Source organism: Hyperolius riggenbachi, chromosome 5 (genome assembly GCF_040937935.1).
Source record: "Hyperolius riggenbachi isolate aHypRig1 chromosome 5, aHypRig1.pri, whole genome shotgun sequence".
In the NCBI taxonomy this organism is placed as follows: Eukaryota; Metazoa; Chordata; class Amphibia; order Anura; family Hyperoliidae; genus Hyperolius; species Hyperolius riggenbachi.
The window spans coordinates 445,219,532-445,241,614 of NC_090650.1; the positions used below are offsets into that span (position 1 = coordinate 445,219,532).

At 52.5% G+C, this 22,083-nt stretch overlaps 1 protein-coding gene across 4 annotated transcripts in view; it reads left to right on the plus strand.

Annotated features, from left to right (window-relative positions):
* Positions 1-22,083, plus strand: part of LOC137519260 (microtubule-actin cross-linking factor 1, isoforms 6/7-like) — a 277,534-nt gene that overhangs the window by 245,208 nt on the left and 10,243 nt on the right. For 2 of the 4 annotated variants that reach the window (XM_068238155.1, XM_068238153.1), the window contains exons 33-36: positions 3,133-3,302; positions 4,291-4,453; positions 7,014-7,168; positions 9,507-9,581. In XM_068238155.1, coding sequence (XP_068094256.1) covers positions 3,133-3,302; positions 4,291-4,453; positions 7,014-7,168; positions 9,507-9,581 — 563 coding nt within the window. Of the gene's footprint in view, positions 1-3,132; positions 3,303-4,290; positions 4,454-7,013; positions 7,169-9,506; positions 9,582-20,343; positions 20,571-22,083 lie in introns of those variants that run through there. The other 2 variants (XM_068238154.1, XM_068238156.1) reach the window with 2 other exon arrangements.

Below are 22,083 nucleotides of genomic sequence, written 5' to 3' on the forward strand. Positions count from 1 at the left end.
AACCTATCCTGGGGGGCCAGCTACCTACCTAACCTATCCTGGGGGGCAGCTACCTACCTAAGCTATCCTGGGGGGGGCAGCTACCTAACCTATCCTTGGGGGGCAGCTACCTAACCTATCCTGGGGGGGCAGCTACCTACTTAACCTATCCTGGGGGGCCAGCTACCTACCTAACCTATCCTGGGGGGGCCAGCTACCTACCTAACCTATCCTGGGGGGCCAGCTACCTACCTAACCTATCCTGGGGGGCCAGCTACCTACCTAACCTATCCTGGGGGGCCAGCTACCTACCTAACCTATCCTGGGGGGCCAGCTACCTACCTAACCTATCCTGGGGGGCCAGCTACCTACTTAACCTATCCTGGGGGGCAGCTACCTACCTAACCTATCCTGGGGGGCAGCTACCTACCTAACCTATCCTGGGGGGCCAGCTACCTACCTAACCTATCCTGGGGGGCAGCTACCTACCTAAGCTATCCTGGGGGGGCAGCTACCTAACCTATCCTGGGGGGGCAGCTACCTACTTAACCTATCCTGGGGGGCCAGCTACCTACCTAACCTATCCTGGGGGGGCCAGCTACCTACCTAACCTATCCTGGGGGGCCAGCTACCTACCTAACCTATCCTGGGGGGCAGCTACCTACTCTAACCTATCCGGGGGGGCAGCTACCTACTCTAACCTATCCTGGGGGAAAACTACCTAATCTATCCTGGGGGGCAGCTACCTAACCTATCCTGGGGGGCACCTACCTCATCTAACCTATACTGGGGGGCAGCTACCTAATCTAACCTATACTGGGGGGCACCTACCTATCTAACCTGGGGGCACTTAATTGTCTAACCTGTATTCGGGGCACCTAGCTAGCCTATACAGGTGGCAACTATACTGGCTACCTATATTGGAGGCACCTACCTAACTAACCTATACTGGGGGCACCTACCTATCTAACCTATGCTGGGGGCAACTATTCTGGCTACCTATATTAGAGGCACCCACCTAGCTAACCTGTACTGGCGGCGCCTGCCTATCTAACCTATACTGGGGGCAACTATACTGGCTACCTATGCTGGAGGCACCTACCTGGCTAACCTATACCGGGGGCAACTATACTGGCGTACCTATGCCTGGCTACCTATACTGGGGGGACCTATAGCTGGCTATAGGGATTCGGATATGTGTGTGCGTCGGGTGTTGCCGGGGGAGGGGGGGCTGTTGTTGCCGTGGGGGGGGGGGCCCACATCCAGATTCCGCATCGGGGCCCGGAGGTTTGTAGCTACGCCACTGCCCTGGAGTGAGTTGTCTGCACCTGTCCTCCCCCCCCCCCCCCCCCTCTGGAGTGCTGTATGTGAGCCAGCCCTGAGCTTTAAAGCTCGGGGTGACCCATGCTTCACTCCTTTCTCATGTGGTGCCCCCAAGTTAATGCGCATGTAGCAGAACGCAATGGACGTTAAGGTAAGTGCCTGTTTTTAATATTGGGAGGTGAGTGTGGACGGCTCTCCCCGACGCTGGCCACGCTTGGGGGGGGTCGCCTACGCCTTTCCCTCCGGGGTGTCGCTGTGGTTCCCAGGCAGTGAGAGAGCCTGGGACCCTGTGGTCCCCCCGGTTGTATAAAAGGGGGGCATTGGGAATCCTCCCCGTGGCGCTCCTGGATAGTGCTAATGTAGCATGTAGCAGTGTTGCTTGCGAATTTTCGCCTCGAAAATCCCGTTTTCGTTTTTCACGAAAATCTTCAGAAATATTTGCGTTTTCGACCAGCATCGAAAATTCATTGTATGCGGATGCTTATGCCCTTATGCGGAAAAATGTCCACAATAATCCGCATGGAAATTCAATCTATGCGGATGTTTATACGGAAAAATGCCCGCAATAATGCGCCAGAAACTTCTCTGAATGCGGGCGCTAATGCCCTTATGTGGAAAATGTCCGCAATCATACGCAAGTAATGCGAAAATGACTGGCTTTAGGCGAAAATTAACGTGAAAAAATTAGATGGAAAATTTGCCTGTCAAAACGAAATTAGGCGAAAATTCGGTAAAAATTTATCGAAACAAATTTTTGCATTTTCGCTCATCACTGGCATGTAGCAGGGCGACCGCTTTGCAGTATTGGTTTTTTGACCCTGCATAGTTTGGCATGCAAAAGCAAATGCATATTTGCATGAGCATTGCCTCATGAATAGCCAATTAGGCCAGATTCGCAAAGCCAGACTTGCTAGGGTAGGCCTCTTTTCCACGGACAGTTGATAGGCAGTAACATGCCTCTCAAACTCTTACAACTGCTCACTACTGCCTGGTAACAGCTTGCTGCTGCCTGGAAACTGCTTGTTGCTGCCTGGTATCTGCTCACTGCTGCCTGGTAACTGCTTGCTGCTGCCTGGTAACTGCTTGCTGCTGCCTGGTAACTGCTTGCTGCTGCCTGGTAACTGCTTGCTGAGCACACAGCTCAACAGTCCGTGGAAAAGAAGCCTAAAACTTGGTGATTGAGCACGCATACATTTTCTCATGCAAAGTACTTCTTCTTCTTGCTCGAAGGTTGAGGCACTTAGGGTACGTACAGACATACGATAACGATCGTTCGTTCTGAACGACGAACGATGTTAAAGGAGGTATCGGCCGATGATCGTTTGAAGAAAGGCTACTTTGAACATCGTTCGTGTACGAACGATCTTGGAACGAGCGTTGCGTGCGCAACATGATTTATAAACTGATTTCAAACACAAGTGTCAAAAAGAACTGTTTGAGCATGTGCAAAGCTTTGAGAACGAACGATCAACGACCGATCGTTGTACAGACATTACTTTTTGAACGATGGTCATTGGAAAAGATCTGGCAGAATGGATCGTTCTTTACCAACGACATATCTCGTTGGTCGGTCGTTTTAACGATCGTTAGTGCACTTTTTACGAACGATCGTCGGGCAATGCCGTCGGTAACGATCGTTTTAAACGACTATAGTCGCATGTCTGTACGCACCCTAACTCTATTATATATATAGATTTCTGCTCCGACCTCCGCACTGCTTTCCTGGGAATATTATTATTATTATTGTATATCTCACATGTTCCCCTCATGTCCCCGACAGTGCCGCACAGCGTTGTGGAATTTAGATGTAATGACTGTTTGTTGTTTCAGAAAGACAAAACTCGGTGAAATCGCCCCAGACTGGTCCCTCAATTCCCCTCCTGGACCTGGCCCCGCAGACCCCCCACATGGCACAGCTCCTCAACCGCTGGCAGCAGCTCTGGTTCCTGGCCTTGGACCGCCAGTGCCGCCTTCAGAATGCACAACAGCGCCTCCATGAGGTGAGCAGAGGGGACGCCTGATGGCTGGGTGTCAGGTCAACTTTATGTGACTTTCAGTCATTCAGTCTACTGCACCCCTCCCTGCAGCCCTCCTCTCTTCATCTGCCCTCCTCCCTCCTGCTGCTCTCCCTGCAGCCGTCCTACCTGCAACTGTCCTCCCTGCAGCCGTCCTCCCTCCAGCTGCCCTCTTTTCTCATGCAGCCGTCCTCCCTCCTGCTGCCCTCCCTCCAGCTGCCCTCCTTCTTCCAGCTGCCCTCCCCCCTCTTGCTGCCCTCCCTGCAGCCCTCCTCCCACCAGCTGCCCTCCCTGCAGCCCTCCAGCTGCCCTCCCTGCAGACATCCTCTCCCCTGTGCTGCCCTCCCTGCAGCCATTCTCCCTCCAGCTGCCCTCCTCCCTCCAGCTGCCCTCCCTGCAGCCCTCCTCCCTCCAGCTGCCCTCCCTGCAGCCCTGCTCTCTCCAGCTTCCCTCCCTGCAGCCCTCCTCCCTCCCAGCAGCCCTCCCTGCAGCCCTCCTCCCTCCAGCTGCCCTCCCTGTAGCCCTCCTTCCTCCAGCTGCCCTCCCTGTAGCCCTCCTCCCTCCAGCTGCCCTCCCTGAAGCCCTCCTCGCTCCTGCTGCCCTCCCTGTAGCCCTCCTCCCTCCCGGCAGCCCTCCTTGCAGCCCACCTCCCTCCTGCTGCCCTTCCTTCCTCCAGCTGCCCTCCCTGAAGCCCTCCTCCCTCCTGCTGCCCTCCCTGTAGCCCTCCTCCCTCCAGCTGCCCTCCCTGCAGCCATCCTCCCTCCAGCTGCCCTCCTCCCTCCAACTGCCCTCCCTGCAGCCCTCCTCCCTCCAACTGCCCTCCTCCCTCCTGCTGCCCTCCCTGCAGCCCTGCCCTCTCCAGCTGCCCTCCCTGCAGCCATCCTCCCTACAGCAGCCCTTCCTGCAGCTGTCCTCCCTGCAGTCATGACTTGCTGCTACAGTATTTTTTAAACTATTATTTTTGTGTTTTCAGTTGCAAGAATTTGCGCATTTTGACTTTGCGGAGTGGCGGAAGAGATACATGCAGTGGATTGGCCAAATGAAATCCCGGATTCTGGACATCTTCCGAGGAATAGACAGAGATCAGGATGGACGCATCAGTCAGAGAGAGTTTATGGACAGCGTCTTGTCCTCCAGTGAGTGGCCACACCTCTCTGTGAAATGCCGACCACTGCAAATATGCCAAATTGTGGAAAACTCGGCTCGTTGCCGAAATATGGACCACGCGTCTGGAAAGTGCAAATCCTGGTGTCTTCCTGACATTTCTCCCCCAGGAAAGCTACCTCCATTTATAACAATAGTGCAGCGCCTGCAGTACTCTTAGGATTGGGATGTAGTGGTACATTTTTCTTGAGTGAACAAGCAGAGTTTGCATTTTGCACAGCATGGTAGTATGTTCTCAGTGAAATTATGATACAAAATCGTAATGCGAGACTTCAAACTATTTCAAAACTTTCCATTATGATCGACATTAGAGGAGAGGTATGGTGAGGGATCAACTGACACATAGCTCTGTACTCCATAGAGTAACACACACACACACACACACACACACACACACACACACACACACACACACATATACACACACACATATACACACACACGGTTACATGGCTCTTAACAGATGCAGAGCTTGCAGAGTTGCAGGAAGGCTATGCTGCATTGTGCATCTCTTGAACATGCAGTTAGTGATGTCACTTCCTGCAGGCGAGTAACTCCATACAGTAAGAATGACCAAGAGATATGCTGCAATAGTCAGCACAGCTTCTGTGCACACTCTGGCTGTGTAGTACCCACTGATGTAACCAATCCCAACACTACATGTATCCAGCACTCATCCCCCGTTCTCTGCCTCTTAACCTGCTGGGCGTTCTGAGGTTTTTTTTTGCCCAATTTTTTTTTTTTAATCATGTAGCTAGCCTAGCGCTAGCTACATCATTCTCCCCTTCCTGCTCCCTCCCTCCCTTCCGATCGCCGCCGGCGATCACACCCATAAGGAAATCCCGTTCTGAACGGGATTTCCCTTAGAGCTTCCCCCGTCGCCATGGCGACGAACGGAGTGACGTCATCTATGTCGTGATGTCACAGGGACTCCCGATCCACCCCAAAGCGCAGCCTGTCGGCGATTGGCCAGGCTGCGCACCGGGTCTGCGGGGGGGCCCTCTTTCGCGTCGGGTAGCGGCGGATCGGTGGCGAGCGGCGGCGATCGGAGCTAGCAAAGCGTGTTTGAAAAAAAAATTATCAAAATCGGCCCACCAGGGCCTGAGCGGTGCCCTCTAGCGTCTCTGGACGAGCTCAGCTCGTCCAGAACGCTAGGGAGGTTAAAGGACACCTGACCTAAGCAAGGCTACCTAAGGTGAGCACAGAGGTATGTTCATGCTGGATCAAAATACCTCTGTGCCTTGTCTGTTCCTCTCTTTATTCCCCTAATCTTTGTAATCACTCCTTGAAAAATTTGAGTTTGATTTTCAGACAGGAAGAGGCGGTCTTGCTGGGTTGTTCCCTCCTATCACCCTCCCACTTCCCCTGTCAAGGGGAGTGAATGAGGCAGGGAAGAAGAGGGAATAAGATGGTGATGGGCGGGAACATCGCAGCAAGCCTGCCTCTTCCTGTCTGAAAATCTGACTTAAACCAAAACTCAAATTTTTCAAGGAGTGATTACAAAGATTAGGGGAATAAGGAGAGGAACAGACAAGGCACAGAGGTATTTTGATCCAGCATGAACATTTGACTTTAGCCAAAACTCATTTGTCAAAGAGTAATTACATTATATTGCTTGAACCTCATACAAGAAAATTGTTGGTAAAAGTGTCAGTGGCCAGCATAAGATCTGGAGAGAAAAAAATATGTATCTAATTAATAACCACCAGCTCGCTATAACAATTGTAAAATGTAAGAATAGATGCAATAAAAAGTTGGTACAATGAAATGATAGAGCAGATTTTAACGAATCAAATCCACGATGCCTCCTCCCACCACTCCCCCCCTTCCACATTCACACACCCCCTCCCCCTCTCTCTGAGTCTCAGCATCACTCACCTGGCATTCCATGTGTTAATACCCCCACCCATAAAAAGCGTGGCCACAGCAGCACCTTCCTGGGAGGGGGGAAGTGAAGGGGCGGGGCATGTATCGGAGGGAGGGGGAGAGGTTGGGCAGATGGCACTGCTTTCTTAGTGGAATTTCTGGAATTTGTCACATTTAATACCTTTCATTAAAGTGAACCTCCAGACTAAAAATCTACTCAGCAGCACTGAAAAGGCTTGGTGTTTCTTTAACAGTTTCACAGCATCAGAACTTTGTTTTTCTTATAGAAGTCTCATTTTTAGCTGCATTTTTAGCTAAGCTCCGCTCCATCAAAGAAAACTGCCTGGACTTTTTTTCCCCTGATGCTGTGCAAAGCATGATGGGATTTCTGATGTTGTTCTCGTTGCCTAGCAACTGGGAGGGGTGATCAGGACACAGGACATTTGGAACTGTGTCTCATGCTCCCTGTCACCTTCTTTCAACCAAAGAGATGGCTGCCCTCATGAAATCACAAACCTTTGCCTGTTCTTTTAAAACAGGGTGGGTAAGAGATTAAATTACCTATCTATTTTTATTAACATAACTAATGTAACTTAATGACAGTATGTTTGTTTAGGCTGGAGTTCCTCTTTAACTCTTTTTAATAACAGATTTCTCTCTTCCCAGGGTTCCCCACAAACTCGCTGGAGATGACAGCTGTGGCCAATATCTTTGATATAAATGGTGACGGCTTTATTGACTATTACGAGTTTGTGAGCGCTCTTCACCCCAGCAGAGACCCCTTCAGGAGGATTGTCGATGCCGACCGCATTCAGGATGAGGTGAGGACTCCATGCTGCCCCCCACTGGGCACAGCCACGTGTTATGAGGGCCATGCCACCTGTATCAGTCTAAAATGATGCATAGCTCTCAACTGTCCCTCTTTCCTTGTTTCCTCCTCATTTGTCCCTCTTTCAGGACTTTGTCCCTCTTTCTATGTAAATATATATATATTTCTCTACTGAAAAATGTGTTTGACTCTAAACTTTATTCCCATCCCTATTTTAAAATGTCAATATGAAGGAAAAATGAGCAAGGATAGAAAGGACCAGTGTGGTTTGAATTATAAAACAACATATTTTTCTTATGAAATCTTTATGGTATGCGTGACTAGGGTTGTGATCAGGGGTGTGGCAGGGGCGTGGCTTAATTGTCCCTCTTTCTCATCTCAAAAGTTGGGAGGTATGATGATGCTAGGTCTTTATTAGTAACATTGGATGCCACCAGGAGTTGGTGCGCCGTATCAATTGTTATATATAGAGTGCTGGGGGGTCCCCAATGTAAAACTTGCATCGGGGCCCACAGCTCCTTAGCTACACCACTGTATTTCTGGGTACACTATCACCTGTACTTTCAACTGCGTAACCGTATGCCTATGGACAGAAACATGGTTAGATACAGCCTGATCTCTGCACAAATTGCATATAGCAGACCGTTGCATATAACTCTCCTAAGAGATATTTTTTTTTATTTACTGTTTGAATTAACTTTTCAGTTGAAAAGTACCAAAAAGCAGGTGAAAAGTACTATCAAGCTTCTTCTCAGTATTTTCTTGCTTGCTGGTGGCTTAAAAGGCATTTCATTGATAAAGTGTGGAAATATCACCTAGGAAAAAAATGAAGGAAAAAGTGAATTGCATATGTACCATAATAGTGTCCAGCAATGCATCGGTATATTGCATTTTCCTGTGCAGAATCTTCCTAATGGCGCCCATACGCGGTATAATAAAAACATTACATCTTCCAGTTTTTTTCGACCAAAACGATCAAATCAAATTAAAGTGTAAAATAATCTTTTTCTCGATCAAGACAAATGTAAGATTATCCCATTTTTTTCTATAAAAATCCGATCAGACATGTTGGAAAATTTTTTTATATTCGATCTAGTGGTATAGTCGAACTAAATTATCTAATAAAAAAAAAGAAAAATTGTACCATGTATGGGCACCTTAAGATTATTGATCGACCTGAGAGATTTCTGTAAGATTTGGACAAACTAGGCATGAAGTAGAACTTTTCTGGAAATATTGCAGAGTGAAAAATACAGGTTATTAAAACACAAGTAACAGATGTAGAACATGTGGTAACATGACGGCCATTCTCTCACAAGCAGCAGTCCAGTCATACAGGATCTCGGTTCTTCTGTGTTGGCATCTGCTGTATTTGTGATCCAAAAAGTCAAAATCTGATCTATCAAGGTCAGCGGGTTCACAGGAAAGTCCTGCCAGTGTTCCCTGATGTGATTCTGATGTGTTGTATAAATAAGTATATTATTTACTGTCCCGAGCAGCCAGACTATTCATAGATTTTATCAAACAAGACCGGCTGCTCTTCAACCATAAAACCCCCACTGTGTCTGACATCTGCCTGCTCCGCACAACTTCCTGTGTTACAGAGATATACCTCACTTCCTGTCTGAGAAGGAAGTGTGAGAATTCTCCCAATCAGGGACACAGTCAGCAGTGAAGAAGACACGAAATAACTTCAAATCTGAAAAAGCTCAAAAAAGAAGCTCAAATTTCATGAAAAATGATGATTTATAGATCAGCTAACATCTTCGTATGGATCCTTTCTGCTTTTGCAAAGAATAAAATAAGAGAATCCCCCACGAGGAGATAGATTAGTCCAAAACCTGTCAGGTCTGTCAGATTTTTACTGCAAGTGACAACAACATAGGAGACAAGTAATTTATAATGCATCTTAATCCATACCTCTCAATTTTTTGAGATGAGAAAGAGGGAAACTTAAGCCACGCCCCTGCCACACCTCTGATCACGCCCCCCAGCACACCCCTAGTCACACATACCATAAAGATTTCGTTAAAAAAATATGTTGTTTTATAATTTAAACTACACTGGTCCTTTCTATCCTGGTTAATTTTCCTTCATAGTAACATTTAAAAATTAGTAATATATCAATTTAAAGGATGGGAATAAAGTTTAGAGTCAATCAAACACATTTTTACATTTAGTTTTTCACAATAGCGATCCTTTAAAGTTAAAATACAAATACCTGTGTGGGGTGGGGTGTAATGTTCATAACATAATTCTGATATTTCCTCAAAAGAATGAAAATCTGATGTAAGTGAGGCTTATTCACACCCCCTGCGTCTGTCCTTCAGGTGAACCGGCAGGTGGCTCAGTGTAACTGTGCAAAACGTTTCCAGGTGGAGCAGATCAGCGCCAATCGATATCGGGTAAGAAACGTTCTCACTCTGCATCCATGTGCTCGTCTATCACTCATTGCACCCGACACTCTCCGATCTGCATGTCTGACCGCCCAACCAGACGGGATATTACTGTTCTAGCTGGAGTCCAATAAGCAGAAGCCATCACTGAGCTCACGTACGCCTGCGTCCTGCACAGTGGTGTAGCAATAGGGGTTGCAGAGGTTGCAACCGCACCGGGGTCCTTGGGCCAGAGGCGCCCACTAGGGACCCTCCTTCATCCATCTTATTAGCTTTGCATTGGTGATGCTGCTGTGCTGGTAATGACCACCTCTATATGTGCATTGCATAGTGGTAATGCTGAACAAACTGTTTCCTAACTCTGCTTACACCTCTCTGACACTGCAGCTGTCCCCTCCCCTGCTTACACACCTCTGACACTGCAGCTTTACCCACCCCTGCTTACACCTCTCTGACACTGCAGCTGTCCCCTCCTCTGCTTACTCCTCTCTGACACTGCAGCTCTCCCCTCCCCTGCTTACACCTCTCTAACACTGCAGCTGTCTCCTCCCCTGCTTACACCTCTCTGACACTGCAGCTGTCCCCTCCCCTGCTTACACCTCTCTGACACTGCAGCTGCCCTCTCCCCTGCATGCACCTCTCTAACACTGCAGCTATCCCCTCCCCTGCTTACACCTCTCTGACACTGCAGCTGTCCCCTCCCCTGCTTACACCTCTCTGACACTGCAGCTGTCCCCTCCCCTGCATGCACCTCTCTGACACTGAAGCTATCCCCTCCCCTTCTTACACCTCTCTGACACTACAGCTGTCCCCTCCCCTGCTTACACCTCTCTGGCACTGCAGCTGTCCTCTCCCCTGCTTACACCTCTCTGACACTGCAGCTGTCCCCTCCCCTGCTTACACCTCTCTGATACGGCTGCTGTCCCCTCCCCTGCTTACACACCTCTTACACTGCAGCTTTACCCACCCCTGCTTACACCTCTCTAACACTGCAGCTGTCTCCTCCCCTGCTTACACCTCTCTGACACTGCAGCTGTCCCCTCCCCTGCTTACACCTCTCTGACACTGCAGCTGCCCTCTCCCCTGCATGCACCTCTCTGACACTGCAGCTATCCCCTCCCCTGCTTACACCTCTCTGACACTGCAGCTGTCCCCTCCCCTGCTTACACCTTTCTAACACTGCAGCTGTCCCCTCCCCTGCTTACACCTCTCTGACACTGCAGCTGTCCCCTCCCCTGCTTACACCTCTCTGACAGTGCAGCTGTCCCCTCCCCTGCTTACACCTCACTGACACCGCAGCTGTCCCCTCCCCTGCTTACACCTCTCTGACACTGCAGCTGTCCCCTCCCTTGCTTACACACCTCTGACACTGCAGCTTTACCCACCCCTGCTTACACCTCTCTGACACTGCAGCTGTCCCCTCCTCTGCTTACACCTCTCTGACACTGCAGCTCTCCCCTCCCCTGCTCACACCTCTCTAACACTGCAGCTGTCTCCTCCCCTGCTTACACCTCTCTGACACTGCAGCTGTCCCCTCCCCTGCTTACACCTCTCTGACACTGCAGCTGCCCTCTCCCCTGCATGCACCTCTCTGACACTGCAGCTATCCCCTCCCCTGCTTACACCTCTCTGACACTGCAGCTGTCCCCTCCCCTGCTTACACCTCTCTGACACTGCAGCTGTCCCCTCCCCTGCATGCACCTCTCTGACACTGCAGCTGTCCCCTCCCCTGCTTACACCTCTCTTACACTGCAGCTGTCCCCTCCCCTGCTTACACCTCTCTGACACTGCAGCTGTCCTCTCTCCTGCTTACACCTCTCTGACACTACAGCTGTCCCCTCCCCTGCTTACACCTCTCTAACACTGCAGCTGTCCCCTCCCCTGCTTACACCTCTCTGACACTGCAGCTGTCCCCTCCCCTGCTTACATCTCTCTGACACTGCAGCTGTCCCCTCCCCTGCTTACACCTCTCTGACACTGCAGCTGTCCCCTCCCCTGCTTGTACCTCTCTAACACTGCAGCTGTCCCCTCCCCTGCTTACACCTCTCTGACACTGCAGCTGTCCCCTCCCCTGCTTACACCTCTCTGACACTGCAGCTCCCCCCTCCCCTGCTTACACCTCTCTGACACTACGGCTGTCCCCTCCCCTGCTTACACCTCTCTGACACTGCAGCTCTCCCCTGCCCTGCTTACACCTCTCTGACACTGCAGCTTTCCCCTGCCCTGCTTACACCTCTCTAACACTGCAGCTGTCCCCTCCCCTGCTTACACCTCTCTGACACTGCAACTGTCCCCTCCCCTGCTTACACCTCTCTGACACTGCAGCTGTCCCTTCCCCTGCTTACACCTCTCTGACACTGCAGCTGTCCCCTCCCCTGCTTACACCTCTCTGACACTGCAGCTATCCCCTCCCCTGCTTACACCTCTCTAACACTGCAGCTGTCTCCTCTCCCCTGCTTACACCTCTCTGACACTGCAGCTGTCCCCTCCCCTGCTTACACCTCTCTGACACTTCAGCTGTCCCCTCCCCTGCTTACACCTCTCTGACACTGCAGCTGTCCCCTCCCCTGCTTACACCTCTCTGACACTGCAGCTGTCCTCTCCCCTGCTTACACCTCTCTGACACTGCAGCTGTCCCCTCCCCTGCTTACACCTCTCTGATACGGCAGCTGTCCCCTCCCCTGCTTACACACCTCTTACACTGCAGCTTTACCCACCCCTGCTTACACCTCTCTGACACTGCAGCTCTCCCCTCCCCTGCTTACACCTCTCTAACACTGCAGCTGTCTCCTCCCCTGCTTACACCTCTCTGACACTGCAGCTGTCCCCTCCCCTGCTTACACCTCTCTAACACTGCAGCTGCCCTCTCCCCTGCATGCACCTCTCTGACACTGCAGCTATCCCCTCCCCTGCTTACACCTCTCTGACACTGCAGCTGTCCCCTCCCCTGCTTACACCTCTCTGACACTGCAGCTGTCCCCTCCCCTGCATGCACCTCTCTGACACTGCAGCTGTCCCCTCCCCTGCTTACACCTCTTAGACACTGCAGCTGTCCTCTCTCCTGCTTACACCTCTCTGACACTACAGCTGTCCCCTCCCCTGCTTACACCTCTCTAACACTGCAGCTGTCCCCTCCCCTGCTTACACCTCTGTGACACTTCAGCTGTCCCCTCCCCTGCTTACACCTCTCTGACACTGCAGCTGTCCCCTCCCCTGCTTACACCTCTCTGACACTGCAGCTGTCCCCTCCCCTGCATGCACCTCTCTGACACTGCAGCTGTCCCCTCCCCTGCTTACACCTCTTAGACACTGCAGCTGTCCTCTCTCCTGCTTACACCTCTCTGACACTACAGCTGTCCCCTCCCCTGCTTACACCTCTCTAACACTGCAGCTGTCCCCTCCCCTGCTTACACCTCTGTGACACTTCAGCTGTCCCCTCCCCTGCTTACACCTCTCTGACACTGCAGCTGTCCCCTCCCCTGCTTACACCTCTCTGACACTGCAGCTTTCCCCTCCCCTGCTTACACCTCTCTGACACTACGGCTGTCCCCTCCCCTGCTTACACCTCTCTGACACTGCAGCAGTTCCCTCCCCTGCTTACACCTCTCTGACACTGCAGCTTTCCCCTCCCCTGCTTACACCTCTCCGACAGTGCGGCTGTCCCCTCCCCTGCTTATTACACCTCTCTGACACTGCAGCTCTCCCCTCCCCTGCTTACACCTCTCTAACACTGCAGCTGTCTTCTCCCGTGCTTACACCTCTCTGACACTGCAGCTGTCCCCTCCCCTGCTTACACCTCTCTGGCACTGCAGCTGTCCCCTCCCCTGCTTACACCTATCTGACAGTGTGGCTGTCCCCTCCCCTGCTTACACCTCTCTGACACTGCAGCTCTTCCCTCCCCTGCTTACACCTCTCTAACACTGCAGCTGTCTCCTCCCCTGCTTACACCTCTCTGGCACTGCAGCAGTTCCCTCCCCTGCTTACACCTCTCTGACACTGCAGCTGTCCCCTCCCCTGCTTACACCTCTCTAACACTGCAGCTGTCCCCTCCCCTGCTTACACCTCTCTGGCACTGCAGCAGTTCCCTCCCCTGCTTACACCTCTCTGACACTGCAGCTGTCCCCTCCCCTGCTTACACCTCTCTAACAATGCAGCTGTCCCCTCCCCTGCTTACACCTCTCTGACACTGCAGCTGTCCCCTCCCCTGCTTACACCTCTCTGGCACTGCAGCAGTTCCCTCCCCTGCTTACACCTCTCTGGCACTGCAGCAGTTCCCTCCCCTGCTTACACCTCTCTGACACTGCAGCTTTCCCCTCCCCTGCTTACACATCTCTGGCACTGCAGCTGTCCCCTCTCCTGCTTACATCTCTCTGACAGTACGGCTGTCCCCTCCCCTGCTTACACCTCTCTGACACTGCAGCTGTCTCCTCCCCTGCTTACACCTCTCTGACACTGCAGCTGTCTCCTCCCCTGCTTACACCTCTCTGGCACTGCAGCTGTCCCCTCCCCTGCTTACACCTCTCTGACACTGCAGCTGTCCCCTCCCCTGCTTACACCTCTCTAACACTGCAGCTCTCCCCTCCCCTGCTTACACCTCTCTAACACTGCAGCTGTCTCCTCCCCTGCTTACACCTCTCTGACACTGCAGCTGTCCCCTCCCCTGCTTACACCTCTCTGACACTGCAGCAGTTCCCTCCCCTGCTTACACCTCTCTGACACTGCAGCTGTCCCCTCCCCTGCTTACACCTCTCTGACAGTACGGCTGTCCCCTCCCCTGCTTACACCTCTCTGACACTGCAGCTCTCCCCTCCCCTGCTTACACCTCTCTAACACTGCAGCTGTCTCCTCCCCTGCTTACACCTCTCTGACACTGCAGCTCTCCCCTCCCCTGCTTACACCTCTCTAACACTGCAGCTGTCTCCTCCCCTGCTTACACCTCTCTGACACTGCAGCTGTCCCCTCCCCTGCTTACACCTCTCTGGCACTGCAGCTGTCCCCTCCCCTGCTTACACCTCTCTGACAGTGCGGCTGTCCCCTTTCCTGCTTACACCTCTCTGACACTGCAGCTCTCCCCTCCCCTGCTTACACCTCTCTGACACTGCAGCTCTCTCCTCCCCTGCTTACACCTCTCTGACACTGCAGCTGTCTCCTCCCCTGCTTACACCTCTCTGGCACTGCAGCTGTCCCCTCCCCTGCTTACACCTCTCTGACAGTGCGGCTGTCCCCACCCCTGCTTACACCTCTCTGACACTGCAGCTCTCCCCTCCCCTGCTTACACCTCTCTAACACTGCAGCTGTCTCCTCCCCTGCTTACACCTCTCTGACACTGCAGCTGTCCCCTCCCCTGCTTACACCTCTCTGACACTGCAGCAGTTCCCTCCCCTGCTTACACCTCTCTGACACTGCAGCTGTCCCCTCCCCTGCTTACACCTCTCTGACAGTGCGGCTGTCCCCTCCCCTGCTTACACCTCTCTGACACTGCAGCTGTCCCCTCCCCTGCTTACACCTATCTGACAGTGTGGCTGTCCCCTCCCCTGCTTACACCTCTCTGACACTGCAGCTCTCCCCTCCCCTGCTTACACCTCTCTAACACTGCAGCTGTCTCCTCCCCTGCTTACACCTCTCTGGCACTGCAGCAGTTCCCTCCCCTGCTTACACCTCTCTGACACTGCAGCTGTCCCCTCCCCTGCTTACACCTCTCTAACACTGCAGCTGTCCCCTCCCCTGCTTACACCTCTCTGGCACTGCAGCAGTTCCCTCCCCTGCTTACACCTCTCTGACACTGCAGCTGTCCCCTCCCCTGCTTACACCTCTCTGGCACTGCAGCAGTTCCCTCCCCTGCTTACACCTCTCTGACACTGCAGCTGTCCCCTCCCCTGCTTACACCTCTCTAACAATGCAGCTGTCCCCTCCCCTGCTTACACCTCTCTGACACTGCAGCTGTCCCCTCCCCTGCTTACACCTCTCTGGCACTGCAGCAGTTCCCTCCCCTGCTTACACCTCTCTGGCACTGCAGCAGTTCCCTCCCCTGCTTACACCTCTCTGACACTGCAGCTTTCCCCTCCCCTGCTTACACATCTCTGGCACTGCAGCTGTCCCCTCTCCTGCTTACATCTCTCTGACAGTACGGCTGTCCCCTCCCCTGCTTACACCTCTCTGACACTGCAGCTGTCTCCTCCCCTGCTTACACCTCTCTGACACTGCAGCTGTCTCCTCCCCTGCTTACACCTCTCTGGCACTGCAGCTGTCCCCTCCCCTGCTTACACCTCTCTGACACTGCAGCTGTCCCCTCCCCTGCTTACACCTCTCTAACACTGCAGCTCTCCCCTCCCCTGCTTACACCTCTCTAACACTGCAGCTGTCTCCTCCCCTGCTTACACCTCTCTGACACTGCAGCTGTCCCCTCCCCTGCTTACACCTCTCTGACACTGCAGCAGTTCCCTCCCCTGCTTACACCTCTCTGACACTGCAGCTGTCCCCTCCCCTGCTTACACCTCTCTGACAGTACGGCTGTCCCCTCCCCTGCTTACACCTCTCTGACACTGCAGCTCTCCCCTCCCCTGCTTACACCTCTCTAACACTGCAGCTGTCTCCTCCCCTGCTTACACCTCTCTGACACTGCAGCTCTCCCCTCCCCTGCTTACACCTCTCTAACACTGCAGCTGTCTCCTCCCCTGCTTACACCTCTCTGACACTGCAGCTGTCCCCTCCCCTGCTTACACCTCTCTGGCACTGCAGCTGTCCCCTCCCCTGCTTACACCTCTCTGACAGTGCGGCTGTCCCCTCTCCTGCTTACACCTCTCTGACACTGCAGCTCTCCCCTCCCCTGCTTACACCTCTCTGACACTGCAGCTCTCTCCTCCCCTGCTTACACCTCTCTGACACTGCAGCTGTCTCCTCCCCTGCTTACACCTCTCTGGCACTGCAGCTGTCCCCTCCCCTGCTTACACCTCTCTGACAGTGCGGCTGTCCCCACCCCTGCTTACACCTCTCTGACACTGCAGCTCTCCCCTCCCCTGCTTACACCTCTCTAACGCTGCAGCTGTCTCCTCCCCTGCTTACACCTCTCTGACACTGCAGCTGTCCCCTCCCCTGCTTACACCTCTCTGGCACTGCAGCTGTCCCCTCCCCTGCTTACACCTCTCTGACAGTGCGGCTGTCCCCTCCCCTGCTTACACCTCTCTGACACTGCAGCTCTCCCCTCCCCTGCTTACACCTCTCTAACACTGCAGCTGTCTCCTCCCCTGCTTACACCTCTCTGACACTGCAGAAGTTCCCTCCCCTGCTTACACCTCTCTGACACTGCAGCTGTCCCCTCCCCTGCTTACACCTCTCTGACAGTGCGGCTGTCTCCTCCCCTGCTTACACCTCTCTGACACTGCAGCTCTCCCCTCCCCTGCTTACACCTCTCTAACACTGCAGCTGTCTTCTCCCCTGCTTACACCTCCCTGACACTGCAGCTGTCCCCTCCCCTGCTTACACTTCTCTGGCACTGCAGCTTTCACCTCCCATGCTTACACCTCTCTGACACTGCAGCTGTCCCCTCCCCTGCTTACACCTCTCTGGCACTGCAGCTGTCCCCTCCCATGCTTACACCTCTCTGACACTGCAGCTGTCCTATCCCCTGCTTACACCTCTCTGACACTGCAGCTGTCCTGGGTAGTTTTTGGGGTGCCATACCAATACAGTGCTTGCAAAACAGTGCTTGGGGCCCCATGTAAACTTGCACTGTGGCCCTAAGCTCATTAGTTACACCACCAATCCTACAGTAATCCCAGCCACAAGATTTCAGGATCTCATAAAACCAACTATTACCCTTTTCCCCCAAAAATAACACAGAGACTTTTGTTAATTTTTGCTCCAAAAGAGGCTTATCTGGGCTTATTTTTAGGGATGTCTTATTTTTACATGAACAACAATCTACATTTTATTCTTGAAAAAAGAAAAAAAAAAACATTTATCCGAATCTAGTCGTCCTCATTCCAGAATATCTTCATAACCCCTGAAATCCATCCATGGGTTTCTTCCGACTATTTCTTTTTAAGACCTTTTTTTCTACCGTATTGCCTGCAGAGTAGGAGGGACCATGAGGAGTGGAGATCAGTGACAGCAGAGTGGGAGGGGCCAAAGGACTGGAAATCAGTGACAGCAAAGTGGGAGGGGCCATGAGGACTGGAGATCAGTGACAGCAAAGTGGGAGGGGCCATGAGGAGTGAAGATCAGTGACAGCAGAGTGGGAGGAGCCATGAGAAGTGGAGATCAGTGACAGCAGTGTGGGAGGCGTCATGAGAAGTGGAGATAAGTGAAAGCAGATTGGGATGGGCCATGAGAAGTGGAGATAAGTGACAACAGATTGGGATGGGCCATGAGGAGTAGAGATCAGTGACAGCAAAGTGGGAGGGGCCATGAGGAGTAAAGATCAGTGACAGCAGAGTGGGAGGGGCCATGAGAAGTGGAGATCAGTGACAGCAGAGTGGGATCGGCCATGAGGAGTGGAGATCACTGATAGCAGAGTGGGAATGGCCATGAGGAGTGGAGATCAGTGACAGCAGTGTGGGAGGGCTCATGAGGAGTGGAGATCATGGACAGCAGTGTGGGAGGGGTCATGAGGAGTAGAGACCAGTGACAGCAGTGTGGGAGGGGCCATGAGGAGTAGAGACCAGTGACAGCAGTGTTGGAGGGGCCATGAGAAGTGGAGATCACTGATAGCAGTGTGGGAGGGGCCATGAGGAGTGGAGATCAGTGACAGCGGTGTGGGAGGGGCCATGAGGAGTTGAGATCAGTGACAGCAGTGTGGGAGGGGCCATGAGGAGTGGAGATCAGTGACAGCGGTGTGGGAGGGGCCATGAGGAGTGGAGATCAGTGACAGCGGTGTGGGAGGGGCCATGAGGAGTGGAGATCAGTGACAGCAGAGTGGGATCGGCCATGAGGAGTGGAGATCACTGATAGCAGAGTGGGAATGGCCATGAGGAGTGGAGATCAGTGACAGCAGTGTGGGAGGGCTCATGAGGAGTGGAGATCAGTGACAGCAGTGTGGGAGGGGTCATGAGGAGTAGAGACCAGTGACAGCAGTGTGGGAGGGGCCATGAGGAGTAGAGACCAGTGACAGCAGTGTTGGAGGGGCCATGAGAAGTGGAGATCACTGATAGCAGTGTGGGAGGGGCCATGAGGAGTGGAGATCAGTGACAGCGGTGTGGGAGGGGCCATGAGGAGTTGAGATCAGTGACAGCAGTGTGGGAGGGGCCATGAGGAGTGGAGATCAGTGACAGCGGTGTGGGAGGGGCCATGAGGAGTGGAGATCAGTGACAGCGGTGTGGGAGGGGCCATGAGGAGTGGAGATCAGTGACAGCAGAGTGGGATCGGCCATGAGGAGTGGAGATCACTGATAGCAGAGTGGGAATGGCCATGAGGAGTGGAGATCAGTGACAGCAGTGTGGGAGGGCTCATGAGGAGTGGAGATCAGTGACAGCAGTGTGGGAGGGGTCATGAGGAGTAGAGACCAGTGACAGCAGTGTGGGAGGGGCCATGAGGAGTAGAGACCAGTGACAGCAGTGTTGGAGGGGCCATGAGAAGTGGAGATCACTGATAGCAGTGTGGGAGGGGCCATGAGGAGTGGAGATCAGTGACAGCGGTGTGGGAGGGGCCATGAGGAGTTGAGATCAGTGACAGCAGTGTGGGAGGGGCCATGAGGAGTGGAGATCAGTGACAGCGGTGTGGGAGGGGCCATGAGGAGTGGCGATCAGTGACAGCAGTGTGGGAGGGGCCATGAGGAGTGGAGATCAGTGACAGCGGTGTGGGAGGGGTCTTGCCGATAGTCTGTGCATGTACATTTCTGAATACCATATACATTTGTAGTGATGAATGGCCATTAGATTTCAGCCTGCCATGTGGACGGTGACGTCTCCGCGTTTCACATGTCTGACCATAATAATCAGTGATTTCCCACCAGAAGTCATGTGATCAGAGCCCACTACTGTCTGCTGGTTTAGAAGCCAAGAATGCACAGCTAAGCCATTGCATTCTGGGTAAATGAAAGTGTAGCAGAGATGAACCCCGGGTCAAAAGTTAAATGCTTACTTAAGAAGAGGAAAGGCTTTTTATCCTGCAGAGGCTTCAAACGCCGTCCTCCGTGGCCAAGCGCACACCCCACAAAGGAACCTGACAAGCTCTTGTTGAATTCCACGCTTGCATCCGTGTTCCTTTTTTGATGAGCGAATTATACTGTACGGTCACGCTCACACGGGTGCAGTGCGGCTGCGGTCCTCCATGAGGAGGAACGTGGTCCCGATGTGAAGGAGGGTCCCGGGCAGCTGCGAAAAAACCGGAGGACAGCGTGGAGGATCCAGAGGCTTATCTCTGCTTAGGTAAGTATTGAACTTTTGACCCAAGGCTCAGCACAGGTTCTCTTTAATCTTTCCTAGTATTGAGTACAGAATGGTCAACTAGATGCTATTAATTCTGACTTGCATACAAATGTAATACAAATTGTATGCAGCTAGCATTAGGCCAATCAAATCTGGGCACCAATGCTTCATTACATTTGCATGGAAGGTGAAATCTCATCTTATTAACCTTCTCCAGTGGTGAGTTAGAATAAATGCTGAGATATCCCGTTTTGGTGGACTGGCCCTTTAACAAGTGACGCAGCTAGACGCCATTGTCATATGTAAGATATAGATCATTATCTCTCTTCATCCTCTCCTTTCTTACCTTCTTCTCTGATTGTCATTCTTCTGTCTCTGCTCCTCCATGTTATCCTTTGTCACACCAGACCTTCACCTCTCACCCCAGATCTTCTCCCCAATTACCCTCAGCTCACAACCACACCCTTCCATTAACCCTGCTGGGGTGGAGCTTCCGCAGCCGGCAGAACCTCTGATGGCGCTTTGTGACTCTGTGTTCACCCCGCTGAGTTACCGTCTGTCTCCCAACACTCCAACCACCCCCTGTGTCTGTCTGTCACAGAGGAGCATACTGAGCCCATCACTGAGGTTTGGTGCCCTACAGACATCACTGAGGTGTGGTGCCCTACAGACATCACTGAGGTTTGGTGGCCTACAAAGATTACTGAGGTTTGGTGCCCTACAGACATCCCTGAGGTCTGGTGCCCAACTGACATCACTGAGGTTTGGTGCTCTACAGACATCACTGAGGTTCGGGGCCCTACAGACATCACTGAGGATTGGGGCCCTACAAACATGACTGAGGTTTGGTGTCCTACAGACATCACTGAGGTTTGGTACCATACAGACATCACTGAGGTTTGGTGGCCTACAGAGATCACTGAGGTCTGGTGCCCAACTGACATGACTGAGGTTTGGTGCCCTACAGACATCACTGAGGTTTGGTACCCTACAGACATCACTGAGGTTTGGTGCCCTACAGAGATCACTGAGGTTTGGTGGCCTACAAAGATTACTGAGGTTTGGTGCCCTACAGACATCCCTGAGGTCTGGTGCCCAACTGACATCACTGAGGTTTGGTGCCCTACAGACATCACTGAGGTTTGGTGCCCTACAGACATCACTGAGGTTTGGTGCCCTACAGACATCACTGAGGTTTGGTGCCCTACAGACATCACTGAGGTTTGGTGTCCTACAGACATCACTGAGGTTTGGTGTCCTACAGACATCACTGAGGTTTGGTGCCCTACAGACATCACTGAGTTTTGGTGCCCTACAGACATCACTGAGGTTTGGTGCCCTACAGACATCACTGAGGCTTGGTACCCTACAGACATCACTGAGGTTTGGTACCCTACAGACATCACTGAGGTTTGGTGCCCTACAGAGATCACTAAGGTTTGGTACCCTACAGACATCACTGAGGTTTGGTGCCCTACAGACATCACTAAGGTTTGGTACCCTACAGACATCACTAAGGTTTGGTACCCTACAGACATTACTAAGATCTGGTGTCCTACAGACATCACTGAGGTTTGGTACCCTACAGTCATCACTAAGATCTGGTGTCCTACAGACATCACTGAGGTTTGGTGTCCTACAGACATCACTGAGGATTGGGGCCCTAAAGACATCACTGAGGTTTGGTGCCCTACAGACATCACTGAGGTTTGGGGCCCTACAGACATCACTGAGGTTTGGGGCCCTACAGACATCACTGAGGTTTGGTGCCCTACAGACATCACTGAGGTTTGGTACCCTACAGACATCACTGAGGCTTGGTGCCCTACAGACATCACTGAGGTTTGGTACCCTACAGACATCACTGAGGTTTGGTGCCCTACAGACATCACTGAGGTTTGGGGTCCTACAGACATCACTGAGGTTTCAGTCCTACAGACATCACTGAGGTTTGGGGTCCTACAGACATCACTGAGGTTTGGTACCCTACAGACAATCACTGAGGTTTGGTACCCTACAGACATCACTGAGGTTTGGTGTCCTACAGACATCACTGAGGTTTGGTGTCCTACAGACATCATTAAGATTTGATGCCCCACAGACACCACTGAGGTTTGGTGCCCTACAGACATCACTGAGCTTTGGTG